Source organism: Benincasa hispida, chromosome 10, assembly GCF_027475165.1.
Source record: "Benincasa hispida cultivar pf3 chromosome 10, pf3_genome.v1.1, whole genome shotgun sequence".
Classification (NCBI taxonomy): domain Eukaryota; kingdom Viridiplantae; phylum Streptophyta; class Magnoliopsida; order Cucurbitales; family Cucurbitaceae; genus Benincasa; species Benincasa hispida.
The window spans coordinates 6,615,487-6,631,759 of record NC_143487.1 but is presented as its reverse complement, the minus strand read 5'-3'; the positions used below and the strand labels follow the sequence as shown (position 1 = coordinate 6,631,759).

Sequence of the window (16,273 nt, the reverse complement as noted above, 5' to 3'; positions counted from 1 at the left end):
TCGCCAGTCGCCCCTAAAACGAAAAAGGTATTGGGGAAGAAAAGGGAAAGCATTAAATGTGAACGTGAGGCCGATCTAGCATATTATTGGTCAATTAGTAGTGCCACGGATCGCGATCCGACCTTCAACAAATATCCGCCGTTCGATTGCTACCTTATCTACGGCCCAAACAAAATCTCCAGAAAGTTTCAAGAAGCGTCCTTTCTTTTCAAGTTCCCGCCATTCATAATTTGGCCTCTATATAACAAACCCCAAAACCAAATTCTTTCGCATCGCAGTTTCTAAATTCCCAAGCTCAAGCAAAACCAAATTCCCTCTCTTCCAAAAAATCCCTGAAATCGTCGTCTCTAATGGCCCGAACTAAGCAAACCGCTAGGAAATCAACCGGAGGAAAGGCTCCGAGGAAGCAGCTGGCCACCAAGGCCGCCAGGAAATCAGCTCCGGCGACCGGCGGAGTGAAGAAGCCCCACAGGTTCAGGCCAGGGACTGTCGCATTGAGAGAAATCCGCAAGTATCAGAAGAGTACGGAACTTCTCATCAGGAAACTTCCTTTCCAGAGATTGGTGAGAGAAATTGCTCAAGATTTCAAGACTGATCTTCGCTTCCAGAGTAGCGCCGTTTCGGCCCTTCAGGAGGCGGCCGAGGCTTACCTCGTTGGGCTCTTCGAAGATACCAATCTTTGTGCCATTCATGCCAAGAGGGTCACCATTATGCCTAAGGATATCCAGCTCGCTAGAAGAATTAGGGGTGAGAGGGCTTAGGTTTAGAGGTTGATTGTATTTGCCTCTAGTTTTAGAGTTCTATATATTACTGCACGGATCTGGTTCTAAAAGATCGAGTTCTTAATCTTGTTTGCTACTTGTTGATGAAGTCACTCTGTAAAATTTCTTAAGTTTAATGGTTAACTGAAGAAACAATATTGAGATTTCAGCGTTTGTTGTTTTGAATTCGTTGTCTGAAATTAAAGCATATGCACTCTGTTTGAAACGGCACACACTATGTGATTTTGTATACATACACAAGCGCTAAAATTATATAAGAAGAACAATTCTGTACTCAACAATACCTAAGAATTTCGTTCTTTATGGAATTCTGCGACATCTAATTTCTCTGTTCAAATATGGAACAAGAATTAAAGCAAACCAAAATCATTCAGTTGCTTGATAGGGAAAAATCATGAAATCTGAAGGAAAGTTCACCAGCGGTGTCTCGTTCTGTTCTGATAGACGACTCATCTCTACTTGCGCTTCTACTTTCACTGAACGCGTCCGCTGGCAATGGCTGTATTTGGTTATCATTTGGTTGGCGAGCCAACTGAAACTCAGGAGGCAAAGCCAGTCGTGCCGGAGCAGCTGGTTGCGATGATGTCGTTGGTCTTTGCCTAATTGGGGCGGCGCTGATTAGAGAAGCTAACAATTCCGTGTCCCATAAGAAGACGTGCAAAAAGATTGGGACCTTGGCGTGCCTATGCAACGACAGCTTCTGGCTGAGTGAAACTGTGTCGAAGCATCGAATTGCACCTGTAGAAGATACTATCCATGGGAGAACCTTTTGATTGGAAACTCTAGAGATTATTAGCAACTTTGATGCATTTTCAGCTTCCTTGTACAGATGGTTCAGCCCTGATCTTGAAGAAGGCGCATTGTCATCCTCATCCACGGCTGAAACATAGATGAAACCCTGCCATTTAACCAACAATTCAAGAAACTTTTAAAATCCACTTGTGATACCAATTAATTAAGTTGATGGTGAGTTATCGAGTTGAATTACCTCTTCCGTGCGGCCAATGGAAAACCCCAGCTTTGAATCTCCTTCTTTTAGCTTGATTTCAATAGGAAGCTCTCCTCCAAGAGGAGAATACCATAGACGAACAGATCGAACCACACCGATATCAACCCCATGGTAATCTTCAAAACCGTAGAGACTGGCATTGGTGAGATTGGACAAATCAGACAAGGAACCAGCACTCACAGTGGAAGAAGCTGTATCTCCAGATATCTAGAAGTTGAGTAGAAAGGAAGGTGTTAATTTGAAAGAATGGTGTTGTGATTGATAAAATGGATATGCAAATGCAAATGCACCTTTGTTAAGAGGGATTCAGTCTGGATATTCATGAAGACAATGGGGACGCCAGTGGCTTGAGCAGAATTGAGCCAAGCATTGGCTCTGGCAAGAGTGTCTTCCAAGTCATTGTAGCGAGTGGCAACTTCATTTGCAGCTTTTGGGAGAAGAAGAATGGAAAGAAAAGAGCTGGAATACGGAACAGACAGCGATTCGTGCATTCTTCTTTCCCACTGGTATGTTACATATCCATCTTGAAGCCTTGTTCTTTCCAATGCACTCACCATTCTATCACCCCGAGATGCTGCAATTTTCACATCACCCACTTTCTTATAGTTAACATTTAATTTTTACATCTCACACATTCAGTACCAAAACAATCTCTCTAAAATCCTAAATTCTACAACTAATCTAGTAATACCGTAAATTTTCATCCATAAATTGCATTAGCTATATAATTTAAAGAAGAAAAAGGAATCAGTCGTTAGATTGAATTAACGGATTTACTATTTCTAGTTTCATTCGAGTCTACTAACCATAAGTAATTAAGAAAACGCAGAATTTCTCAAAATTATATACGAACGGACTATTTTGGATGAAAAGAATAAAGATGATGAAAGAAATTCTTTTTTCAACAAAACCAGAACAGAAAAAAGAAGAAAAAAACAAAAAAGAATCAAAGGGAAATAAGGTGATTTTTATGTTACACGTGTGAAGCATAAAAGAAAAGTCAAAAAACACGGCGCGGACCTTGAAGGTCGAAGCATTCGGACTCGGTGCGATCCATGAAACCGACGACGTAGTTCGGGTCAGTGATCGAACGGAGAACGTATTGCTTTTTTCCGGCGGAGTCGTTGGGGACAATACAGGCCTGCAACTCCGAGAAGTCGTCTCGGCCACGGCGGACCCGAACCAGGATGGAAGTCTGCTTATCCTTGAACGAACTGTGTAGAACCCTTTGGATTCCGGAGCGGCCGTTCTTGAAAGGGGATCTGACGCAGAGAGACGAGCCGATGGTTAGCTCCTCCACTATGTCGCCGGTCTGAAGCATGTCGCCGGTCCACTCGTCGGCGCGTGAGCTTCCTTTGAGGCATTCGATGGACAAAACCATGAGCCTGGTGCTGGGGGATTCGGAAGTTGCCTGAATTCGGTCCATGGGCATCTTAGGAAGGAAGGAAGAAGAAGAATTAGAGAAATTTTAAAAGGGAAGACGAAAAAGAAATATTGGTGAGATTATGAGATATGAAATGAAAACTTTCGATCGGCACGACTCTAGAGAAATATAAGAAACAGAGGCCGATCCTTTCGTGTTTCAGTGTTCACAAGTCAATATTTTGAACTTTTTGTAACCAAATTAAAAATTTCAACCAATTTCTTCCAACTGGTTGAATAAAAATCCAGATAATTGCAAATTCTGTACTTCAAATTTCATTTGATAACGATTTTCAAAAACTAATTTGTGGTTTTCAAATTTAACTAAAAATTTATTTTTTTAGGAAAAATGAAACTACGACAAAAAGATCGAACATAATCAAGATTTTAAATATCATGTCTAATGAAAATATAAAGGTCATAATTTTATATAAATATCAATAACGATAGAAATTTTGATAAATTTGAAAACTTTTTGAAATTCGATAGAAATTGTTATATTAGTTAATAAAACTTTGATTGTGGCCGAATTAATCTATAATTGACCTTTGTTTTTAATCAAGACAACATTTAGATATATATTATAAATATCTGTATAAGTGTCAATGCTAAAATAGAAATTAAAAAAAGGAAAAAAATAATAACAAAATAATATCAAATATTGAAAATTAATTACAAAATTAAAGGATAAGAAATGTTTGCATATAAAAAATATATATTTTTTTATAAAGTGGAGTGGATAAAAAATAAAAAAAATCATAACATTAAACTAATATAACATAATAAGAATTAAAAAAAAAATAAAATTAAATATAAGAGGGATATTAAAAAATATAATATTAAACCTAATACAACATAATGAAAAAGAAGCAAGAAAAAGAAAACTCTACAAGTAGATAGATGAAGCTTCACAGAAAATGAGAGAAATATTAAAAAATTCAATACTGTATTTAATGAAAAGTATTTAAATGAAAATTTGTTGTTTCTTGAAAATAAAGATTTTATATAGTAAAAAAGAAAAAAAAAACTTTCATCGAGCTCGAATAAGCAATTGCTAAAAAAAATAAAAAAGAAAAAAGAAAAATAATAAAGAAAAATCTCGAGATTTTGGGAATATCGAAATAACGACAAAAATTTCTAAAATTTGAGAACAATTGAAATTTTGAACAATGGAGAAAACAAACCTAATTTTTAAGAAAAAATCTAAAAACAAAAATAATTTTAGGCCTAAAAATAATTTTTATAGTTTTCAACTCTTTAACTTGAATTTTGAAAATATTTATAGAAAGCATGTAATGAAAAAAAAAACACATCAAAGTAGTAATTAGAAATTAAAGTTCCTAAGGAAAAAAAAAGTAATTTATAAGTTTAATTACTACAAAACAAAAAGAAAAAGGTCACATTTTGTAACATCCTGGGTCCAGGATTTGAAATCCAGATTCGATCCCTAATGGCCCCGGCATTCCCCTACATCCCCTGCGACCTGGCTACATTATCCTCCCTTCCCTTGAATGCTTTTTAGAAGCGAAAGTTTTCCACACAAACCAACACAGGTCATTTCAGCATGATTTGAGCCACAAAAAAAAAAAAAAAAAGCGCACCTTGTTGGTATAGGTAGTAACTTTCAATTCTTTTAAGCCTTTTTTAACCATATTTTCATATCCTTAAGATCCCTCTCATTCAGATATGATACCAGTTCATTCATGTACCCCTCATGAACTCGGGTCATTATATGCCCACCAGCTTTTGCTTATTCGTCCCCGAACCACATCTTACTGGGAGAGGTTCCTCTCTGATACCATTTGTAACGTCCCAAGCCTAGGATTCAGAATCCGAATTCGGCCCTTGATGGACCGGGCATTCCCTTGCATCTTCTGCGACCTGGCTACGTCATCCTCCCTTGCCTTGAATGCTTTTTAGAAGTGAAAGTTTTCCACACAAACCAACACGGGTCCTTTCAGCATGCTTTGAGCCACTGAAAAGGAAAGTGCACCTTGTTGGTATAGGTAGTAACTTTAAATTATTTTAAGCCTTTCTTAACCATACTTTCAGATTTGAGCCACAAAAAAAAAAAAAAAAAAACGCACCTTGTTGGTATAGGTGGTAACTTTCAATTCTTTTAAGCCTTTTTTAACCATATTTTCATGTCCTCAGGATCCCTCTCATTCAGATATGATACTAGTTCATTTATGTACCCCTCATGAACTCGGGTCATTATATGCTCACCAGCTTTTGCTTAGTTCGTCCCTGGACCACATCTTACTGGGAGAGGTTCCTCTCTGATACCATTTGTAACGTCCCAGGCCTAGGATTCAGGATTCGAATTCGGCCCTTGATGGACCGGGCATTCCCTTGCATCTTCTGCGACCTGGCTACGTCATCCTCCCTTGCCTTGAATGCTTTTTAGAAGTGAAAGTTTTCCACACAAACCAACACGGGTCCTTTCAGCATGCTTTGAGCCACTGAAAAGGAAAGTGCACCTTGCTGGTATAGGTAGTAACTTTAAATTATTTTAAGCCTTTCTTAACCATACTTTCATGTGTTGGGGTTTGGGCCCTAAAGTCTCGTGCCAATAGTTTGTAAACAACATTGGACGAACACTTGTGATGTATAATATAAATGATATTTACTTCACTACTTGACTTTGCACATTTAGATTTAATCACAAACCAATAAACATAAAATCCCTGGTTATCTGTATGTGACTCAAGCATGTATGTGGTGACATACAAGTGGATCATGTCTTGAGTGATAACCAAAATGGTCTGTAGTATATGGATATAGGAGGGAAACCTTATCCTGGTAACGCTACGAATGTGGCCCGGTTTGTGGAATGGTCACAAGTGTTGTGATTTGTCATAGATGGTCTGATCCTGATCATTCGTGTAGGGGACATGCGAGCAGAGGCGTCCTATACAAAGAGTTTGTATAAGACCTGACCACAAAGTGTTAACATCTTGTTATATAACACCGTTCATAACTGAGATTTCACTTCACTAGGATGACCATAGGTAACATGGCCTCAATCCTGAGTGAATCGGGAACTTTTGCCATTGAGGGCGGTCCTTTGATTTGCATGAGTGTGAGTGGCCAGAACGTTGACTCAAACCTACCATTTTAGGGATTCGTCTGATTTGGGAGCTGGGAACCCAGTTACACAAGATGAAATTCACTCCTTCCCCGAGGTAGGGGCAAGTAAATAGATAGCTCCCTTAAGGGCTGATTCCAGGGCTTGAACGATGTGGTGCCACACACCTTCTCATGACCCGAGAGGTATTCACACATAGTAGGACTATGTTGTATTGTTCATTAGAGGGATCGGTGGTTCTTACGGAGGAAGATGTAATTACTGAGGTTAAACGGTAAATTGGCCTGCTGTAATTATGAGCATCTGTGAAGGGTCATCGTACTGATGATTGGTTATATCCAATGGACATAGAAATATATCTATGACAAGAAGAGTTCAACTGTCGGTATTTAATGGAATGCCTGACAGTTAACGGATGATGGATATCGTGACTAAAGAGTTTAGTCAGCTATTCACGTACCGTTGGAGCTTCGAGCCATAGGTCCATAAGGTCCCCTTGGTAGCTTGGATACAAGTTGAGAGTCAGTTTTTGTGTCAATTTGAAATGTTCAAATTGACAATAGGGAGTTCGATTATATATGATATAATTGAACGAGTTAATTAAATATGATATAATTAACTTTATGTATGAGATACATTAATTTGGAGGAAATTGGATATAAATATGATTTATATCTAGTAGAGGAAAAAATATTATAATTAATAATTAATATTAATCTATAAGTTATGAATGTGATAAGATCACATTAATTGGACGGTTATAAAGAAAATGGGAAGGCACCTCTTCGTTTAAAATAACGAATAAGTGCATTATAAATAACAGATGGTATGTTGATCTCGGTGTGTGCGGGTATTGTGAAAAAGATAGTGTCATCGTTTAGAAAATCAGTGCCTATACGATAGGACTGCACGATTGCTTACATATACGATATTGCTAAGTGATCGCATATCAATTACACTGTCGCGCACTATTACATAAACGATCGTTTACCTTTTTCCTAAGCGATCGTTTAGCTCCTTATGATTGCTTAGTTTTTCCTACGTGATCATTTTGGACGATCGCTCACCCTTTTCCTATACGATCATATAGACGATCGTTTACCGTTTCCTACACGATCGTTTAGATGATCGCTTACTTTTACTACACGATCGTGTACTTTAACTAAACGATCAAGCATATTGTCTATGCGATAGACGACCACATCTCCCACTTGTTTGATCGTTGTGTACGGTCTCTCTTCTTCCTTCCCTCTGCCAAATCCGAACAAAGCCCACACTTTGGCTTCTCACTCCAAGAATACTGAGAGTTCTAAGTGGTATTGTCTTCTCCGTTCCCTTCTGTCCGAGTGGTGACTGTTCGAGGTAGACGGTTGGGCTTCAGACTCGCTGTGAAGAAATCTTCATATGGTATGATTTCTTGACCCCTTAGCATTATGAAAGTATGTTTGAATGTATATGTGGTAGTTCTGTCAAAATGAATTGAAAAGATCCGCTTCCGCTCGTAGGTACTCTTGAATAAGAGTTCCTTCATCATGTCCTCAGGATCCTTTTTATTCGGATGTGATACCGGTTCATTCATGTACCCTTCCTGAACTCGGGTTGTTACACATTTAGTAACCTTTTGGTTTTTGAAATTTGTGCTTGTTTTCTAACAATATTTTAGTCATGATTTCAAATTTCTTTTGTGAACATTTGAATTCTTAACCAAATTTCAACAACAAAAACAAAAATTTTGAAACTATGTTTCTTAGTTTTCAAATTTTGGATCGAAAGTTAAAAACACTCGTAAAATGTAAACAACAAAGTATAAAAAATCAATATATTGAATTTGTATTTATAGGCTTATTTTTTTTTTTTAAAAAAAGACAAAATGTAATCAAATAGACCCTAAACGATTATTAATAACCTAAATTATTAGGTTTTTGGAATCTCACTCCTAAACATTTTACTTGATCAATTATTTTAGCGACACAAGTTTGTTGAACTCTTACAGGGGCATCTAAGTTTCTTATTCAGTGCGCATTTGGATTACCACTTTTTTTTTGTGTTAATGTAACATGTCCCGACATCTGGAGATTCTTGGTCATTTTAGAATACTCTTATGAAGGGTATCTCGTGAGTTTGGTATATCCACCTTGAACCTGAGTTTTCTGAACACGAATTTCCTTTTTCCTTAGACACACATGCACACGGACATACACACATGCATAGATATACTACTTATTTATCTACATTTTACCATCAAAATAAATACTATTGTCTAAACATTACTTCAAGATCAATGATAATTTATAACCGGAGTTGCAACATTCAGCCACCATAAAAAACACATGTTTTGTTATATAATAATCGTTTCTAATTTTCTAGAAAGATATTCAAATTTCAATTACAATTAATGTTTATTTATAAAAAATGTAAAATTAATATATATTATTTTGTTGAGAAAAGAAAAAAAAAACTTCAATTTACATTCTTTGACATTTTTACATTCGATTGACCTTTTTTTTTTGGGGGGGAAAGATTATTATTATTATTATTATTATTATTGTTATTGGTTTTTTGGGGTAACAAAGCTAGCTGTCAGTTTGACAATTCCAACAATTGTGTTGCGCATTACATTTGTAAACTGTTTTAGCTCCTTCCATAATTATTTTAGTGTTGCACAACTTTCCCTTTCACATGTTATTTATTTATTTTTTTTTAAAAAAAATCATTTTTCTTATCACCTTACCCTAAATTTTCGTTTGATTAGATTAGACCCCAAATTTAAATAAACACGACAATTTCTTTACCTATTCACATTTTGTTGATTTTCCCACAAATAAAAACTAATGTAAACATTTCTCTAAACTCATTGATTTCAATAGTATTAAAATTTTCACAAATTTAAATGGGATTAATTTAAAAAAATATTAACCATAGATAACTTTTCAAAATTCATTAATTTTAGCGACAAATTATTTCAATTATCCATTCTATTAAAATCCAATTAATTTTGTACCTTAAAAATGATTTATAATATATTAAAAGCATATATGCATAGACTATTTAAATGAATTTTCAAACAAAATCTTATTAGAGAATCAAAATTATTTCACTTTCTAATTTTGATGTTAAAATTGCAACACATATAAAGTTCAAAGTGTAATTAATTTGATGAAATTAAAAAATCTAGTAAAAATTGACAAGGAAAAAATTATAATTTCCATTCAACCACACCACTTGCTGACAAATCAATTTGAAAACTATATGATTATTGTTTTAGTCTGAAAATCTTTCTTAATTCTTATGAGTATTACTTGTTATAATTTATAGCCAAAATGATTTAATTAAAAAAGACCTATTGTTGACAAATGGATTCACATATATATATATAATATTCCTAACTACCAATCTCATATGATTAAATATCATAGAATCTTTAATTTAAGTTGGATTTATAATGACATCAATATTAAAATTTTAAAACAAGTGAAAATCAATATTTCTTGGAACCTTCCTCTAAGGGAAGAGGATTACATATTTCTTCGTATGGAAATTTCATCATATTCCCCTTCCCCCGTTCTTCATAAAATAAAAGTCATATACATGAGTACCAAATACCATTTCAAATTAAAATGAAAATTATTAGTAATACAGGAAAATTCTTTTAAGGGGAAAAAAACTCTAAAATTATTATGAGAACAATTTCATTAGAAAAAAAATTGACAATATTTCTTGGAATCTTCTTCTTAGATTTCATATTTCTTCATATGGAAATTTCATCAAACAAAATTATATTCCCCTTCCCCGTTCTTCATAAAATAAAAGTCATATACATGAGTACTAAATTCCAATTCAAATCAAAACAAAAATGATTATTAACACGACTCTAAAAAACTCTAGAATTATTATATTAGAAAAAAATAGAAATTAAAAAGAACAAAAAAAAAAGTTGAAAAATTGGATGTAAAAAAAGTCAAAGGTATGGAGATTAAAAGGTGGCAGTTCCAATTCGATTGGCCGCCCATTACAACATCAACTGACGTGGCCTTATTAAATCATACGTCATCCCAATGCTTAAATTGTTCGGTTTTGATAAATTCCACCTCAAAATTATTATTATTATTATTATTATTATTTTACCCTTACATGTCATGTCCAATTATCAATTTCTTCGCTCTAAAAGGACGCAATTCTGTTTTTCCAACCAAAAAAGAACATTAAAATATATATATATATATTCTTCGTTAAATTCTTTTCCAGTGAATGCGGATGATAAATATTCCAAGCACGATGATGTATGAATTTTAAAATATTATTTTATAAGGTGGTTAATTTCCAACTAGTCCCTTATAATAATAATGAGATAAAATTACTTTTTTGTCTTCTAGTTTTTATTTAGTCATTAAATTATAAAATCTTACACATTTATTTTAGTTTAGTTTCAATTTAATCCCGAAATTTTAAAGTGCTACAATGTTACTCTTGACATTTAAGTTTTACTTTAATTTGATCTCCATATTTCAAGATTTCTACTTTTAATCTCAATCACTAAATACTCATTTTCTGTCTTTAGAGTTAAATTATGTAAATAAATTAAAAATAGTTAAAAAGATTATATTTAATCAAGTTTCACTATTTTTATCATTTTTAAAATTAAATTTAAAATTTTATTTCATAATTATTTTTAATTAATTAATAGAAATTGACATCAACGATTCAAAGTAAGTATTTAATTAAAAAAACTAAGATTAAAAATGTAAAATCTTGAAACCCAAGCACCAAATTGAAACAAAACTCAAATATCAATGGTAAAATTGTAATATTTTGAAATTTAGAGACTAAATTGAAATAAAATTCAAAGCTCAAGTACTAAATATGTAACATTTTAAAACTTAGGGACCAAATAAAAGTTAGAGTCAAAATTTAGGGACAAAAAAGATATTATTTTCTAATAATAATAACTCATTCCGAATAAGATAAGATATAATCTGTCTTTTATTTTAGAGGTGAATAGAGCTAACTTATTAAATTAAATTTAAATTAAATGTGGGAAATTTTTTAATTTCTTTTGAAAAAAGAATTGGAAATTTGCTTTTTAAAGATTGTGAATTTAAACCATTAGTGCATAAAGTAAGTGCATCCTTCATAGAACTGAAAATTGTAATAAATATAGGGGGTAAAATAATAGGAGGCTGTTTGTGAATTTGAAGAATAAAACGGTGTACAACGAGAACACATATATAGAGAAAATATAATATAATAATAAGATATAATAAATTAAATAAATATTAAAATAAATATAATATAATATATAAATATATAAATATATTAAATAAATAAACAACAAAAAGTAAACAAAATAACAAAGAATGAATTTATCCACTTTCTATAATCTTTTTGGATTAATTACCAATATGTGTATGTATTTCAAAATCCACCAAATACCACTATTTATAGACAATTTGGCAAGTAGAGGTAGATTACATGAACACTAATAGTGTGTAATGTTGAGACACATGGACAACACATGAGATAATAGATAAGTGACATATGGTCAATGAACACTAATAATGGGCATATACATTGTACCTAATTTAATATTTATAATAATTCCCCTTAGATGTCCGTTATATATGAAATATGTTGGGTTGTATGTCCTAAAACTTGTAGTTTGTAATGTTACACATATTCTATTATCAATAAAAATGTTATTGACGTTTATTCTAATAAACTAAAGATCCATAACTATTATATGAATACATGAACTTTATGTGGAGACATAAAAGTGGATCAAGTTAAGTAAATAGCCAAAACGGTCTATAATATATGAATAAGGCTGGGTACCTTATTCTGGTAACACTATCGGATACGATCCACTTTGTAGTTGTTATAATTTATTGTAAAGTGCTACAAAAGAAGTGATCCTGATTCATTCATGTATTGACATGAGGAGTGAGGGCGTCCTATGCAATGAGTTTGCATAAGATAGAACTAAGAATCAAGTAACTCTTACTTTATAACGCTGTGTACTGTTTAAGATTGACTATTTCAAAGCGATGACCTAGGTAACTTGACCTTAATCTTGAGCTAACTATGAACTCCTATTTATTCGGGATTATTCTTAGATTTGCACGGTGAGGGTTGGATCAACAGTACCGGCTCAATAAGTCTTCCATTTTAGGGGTAAGACCGAGTAGATAGCTGGGACATAGGGTGCAAGACGAAATTTCCTCCTACCTGCTTTTAGGGATAGTAGAGAGGTTGTTCCCTTAAGTGCTGACTCTAGATTTTGAACAAGGGGCCCCACCCTCTCATTGGTCCAAAAGGGACTCGATTTTGTGATTGAATCACAAACCAATTGTTCATTAGAGGATCAGTGAGACTTAAGAAGCTAGATATAATCTCAGGGGTAAAACCTGTGAAGGGTTAACTTACTAATCATGATTATATCGAGTGGACACAATATATCTACAGTGAGGGGAGTGCAACTACTGGGCTTTAGTGGAGTGACCCGGTAGTTAATGAATGGTGGTTAATTAGGTTAAAGAGTTTAGTCGGTTAATCGCGGATCGTTGGAGCCCATGAGGTTCCCCTACTAGCTCATATCGGACTAAACCTTAGAACAATGTGACGAACGAATTTGAAGTGTTCAAATTCAATTTTTGGAGTAAAGCATTAAATATATACAATATGTTTAACCTAATGTTTAATTGTGAATTAAACATAAAAGAGAGAGAAAATAAGAGATATTTAAATAAGATTTAAATATCAAGATTATGAATAGAGATTCATATAAATTGGGATTAGTGTTGGATTTAATATTAAATTGAATTAATTAAATTGTTTAATTAATTATTTAATATTAATTTTATTTTAAAATTGATTATTAGAATAAAATTTTAAATTAAATGGATTTGGTCAAAATTGCATTAAAAATCAATTTGTTGACTAGGTAAAAAAATGCAATGGAAGTCAAATGGTTGACTTTTGATTTTTGAAAGTCAAAATATCAAATTTGTTGACTTTAGATTTTGAAGGTCAAACTTTGACTAAGTTAGTGGAAAGATCCAACATTTGTGGGTGGGTAAATGCTAACTTTTGCATGGTTAAGTGTTGTTTTCATTTGAAGACACTTGTCCCACTAAATCCCACTTTTTGAGTTAGTGGATTTTTTTAGTGTGAAATTCTCATAAAACTCAAAGTTACATGTTTGCATGTAATAGTCTTTAAAAAGAGTGTTTAATGCTTTTGAAGACCTCTTGGCGATAGTGGGTTTAGATGAGATTATGTGATAATCTCATCCATTTTTCTTTAAAAGCTTTAGCTTTTTCCTCTCCAAATTAGTCACTCATTGGATCCCACCATCCCGTTCTAAGGCCGGAGAATAGTCGGAAAGACTCTCGTGGTGGTCTACGAACTGTTTGTGAGGAGATTGAAGTTGATTTGGAGAAGATTCAAAGACTACAAAGGTTGTATTCTTTTCCCCTCTTACTTGTTTGATTGCATGCATGCTTATCTTTATAATTAATCTAATCAGAGTACTTTAGATCCGGTTTTCTTCCGTTGCGCATGTGTTAATTCCATCAAAATATGGCTCGTTAAAACCTCAATAGGAAAAAATCCACCGGGAAACAAATCTTAGTGAAGGAAAAAGAATACATATTTCATAAAATCTGATACTCTTAAAAAGTATATTTACTCCCCCTCATGGAAACATCACTTGAGATCTTTGAGTCGCCGCATTTCAATATTGTGCGCCAATTTTTCAAAAATTGCGGTAAATAATGTCTTTGTAAATAAGTATGCTAGGTTATCTATCGAATAAATTTGTTGTATAATGATGTTGCAATTTTCATCAAAATCATGAGTATAGAAAAGATTTGGTGAAATATATTTTGTTGAAATATATTTTGTTCTATCTTCTTTAATATATCCTCATTTGATTTGGTATATACATATCGTGTTGTCTTTGTATAATATCTTTGGAAGATTTTTACTAGAAAACAAACCATATGTTCCACGAATGTGCTGAGTCATTCTTGACTAGCCTCGTGAATTGCAAGAATTTCAGCATGATTTGTGGAAGTGGCTATTATGGTCTGTTTCGCCGATTGCCATGATATAGTCGTTCCTCCACATGTGAACAGATAACCTGTTTTAGATCTAGCTTTGTGTGGATCTGATAAATATCCAGAAGCTGTATAACCAACTAGATCAAAATTTGATTTATTTAAATAAAACAAATCCACGTCGATCGTTCCTCGGAAATAATGAAGTATATGCTTAATTTCGTTCCAATGTCCTTTTGTTGGAGAAGAACTATATCTTGCTAATAAATTTACTAAACATGCTATATATGATCTTGTATTATTAGTAAGATACATAAGTGCACCAATTGTATTAAGATATGATACTTCAGGACTAAGAAGTTCGTCATTATCATCTTGAGGTTGAAATATATCTTTCTTCACATCTAATGACATTACAAGAAATAAGGGTTACGATAGCCAGAAAAAAGCTATAAAAGACTTTTTATAGCCTTTCTCGAAAGTCCTGACAACCCCTATTATTAAAAGTATGTGATTTTTTATAGTATTTTTTGTAGAGTTATAATGGATGCTATAGTAGAGTATGAAGATATAAGATATATGTATGGCTATGAATACATTTAATAGCGGTAGTCATTAAAACGGGAAAATTAAAAGGATATTGTCATTTTAGAAACTATTTAGGAAAATATTGTTGTTTTCAAACTATTTGTAAAAATATTATTGTTTTTTTTTAATAACTCGAGGGTTCAAAATTCGACCAAGGTAGGTCGAATTTTTTGAACCCTCGACCTTGCCTTTTCGCTTTTTCAAAAAGGTGAAACATTATTATTTAGAGAGAGAGCGAGAGCGAGATAGCGAGATTTTGATAGAGAGCGAGAGTACACTTCAATTTTTGGGTCATCCGTACAATTTTTTTTTTTAATTATTACACATTCCACCTTCTTCTTTCTTTCTTCCTTTCTTTTTTTTTCTTTTTTCTCTTTTAATTTTTCATTTTATAAAAACAATTTCTAAAAATATTTTATTATTTTATTTAAACTCTAAAAAGAATAAATTAAAAAAATGTAAATTAAATATCTCATTTATATAAAAATAATTACAAAAATCAATGTGTCCCACAAGGCAGACGTGGTCGATTTCGAGCTGGTTGTCGTCGTCGACTTCGAACTTGAGGTTGCTCGGGTTCTTCTTGATGTTGCTCTGATACCTCTGCAGGCGCTTCATAATATAAATATTCATTATACTCTCCGACCCCGACCATGTCCATGCACGTATGAAGACGAAGAACCAACCTCTGAGTCATAATGTCCTAAACCAAATGCTGGCATCATCATCATCAGACTAACATAATCAGTTTGACTCTGCGTCTGAATCATAGGGGACAACTCTTCCACATTATGTGCAACCTCATCAAACTCATCCTCTTCCCGAATAGGTCATCTACATCTAGGAGTTGGTGGAGGAACAATAGGTATATCGTACATATAATGAATTTCCTCTATATAGCTTTGGTTGTCACTACATATAGCAAGAACCTGGTTTGGATCATTCGCAACCTCACGGAGTCTACTGTTGTGCGATCTCTGTGAATTATAAAACAATTAAACAATATTTAAAATAAATTTAAATTAAAAATAATTAGATAATATTCATTCATTTACCAGATGACCCACAGCTGCTCTCGGACGAGTGACATAGTGCCTTGTGATATTATTATACCAATGAATATATTCTGGAGTGAAATCCGTGTCAAACTATTCAAGAGAAACCCCCACTACAATAAACCTTGCACGATAGTACCATCGTACTACCAAATGTGCAACTTCTTCGGACCAATCTCCAGTCCTTAGGTCAATATCATGCCATACGGGTTTAGTATTACAAGGTTATAGGACATCTTGCTGAAAACCGAATTGTCTCATCACCCTGTCAGGAA

The 16,273-nt window shown here is 33.4% G+C and overlaps 2 protein-coding genes across 2 annotated transcripts; one reads left to right on the top strand and one right to left on the bottom strand.

Annotated features, from left to right (window-relative positions):
- Positions 1-227: 227 nt before the first annotated feature.
- LOC150033065 (histone H3.2) lies at positions 228-930 on the top strand. Its single transcript, XM_090305833.1, has one exon. It carries the CDS (start codon positions 351-353, stop codon positions 759-761), a length of 411 nt encoding a protein of 136 aa, XP_090161959.1. The 5' UTR covers positions 228-350; the 3' UTR covers positions 762-930.
- A 3-nt stretch (positions 931-933) lies between these two features.
- On the bottom strand, positions 934-3,840 carry LOC120088425 (uncharacterized). The gene is made up of 4 exons (XM_039045707.2): positions 2,812-3,840; positions 2,082-2,365; positions 1,771-1,998; positions 934-1,680 (listed from the first exon to the last, which is right to left on the bottom strand). Exons 1-4 carry the CDS (start codon positions 3,221-3,223, stop codon positions 1,153-1,155), a joined length of 1,452 nt encoding a protein of 483 aa, XP_038901635.2. The 5' UTR covers positions 3,224-3,840; the 3' UTR covers positions 934-1,152.
- Positions 3,841-16,273: the final 12,433 nt, after the last annotated feature.

Excerpts from the sequence above, each read along its gene's own strand:
- LOC120088425 (XM_039045707.2), bottom strand. The coding sequence starts at position 3,223 with ATGCCCATGGACCGAATTCAGGCAACTTCCGAATCCCCCAGCACCAGG. Across the intron at positions 1,999-2,081 it reads CTGAATCCCTCTTAACAAAG|ATATCTGGAGATACAGCTTC; the intron begins GTGCATTTGCAT and ends CTCAACTTCTAG. Across the intron at positions 1,681-1,770 it reads CCATTGGCCGCACGGAAGAG|GGTTTCATCTATGTTTCAGC; the intron begins GTAATTCAACTC and ends GTTAAATGGCAG.
- LOC150033065 (XM_090305833.1), top strand. The coding sequence starts at position 351 with ATGGCCCGAACTAAGCAAACCGCTAGGAAATCAACCGGAGGAAAGGCT.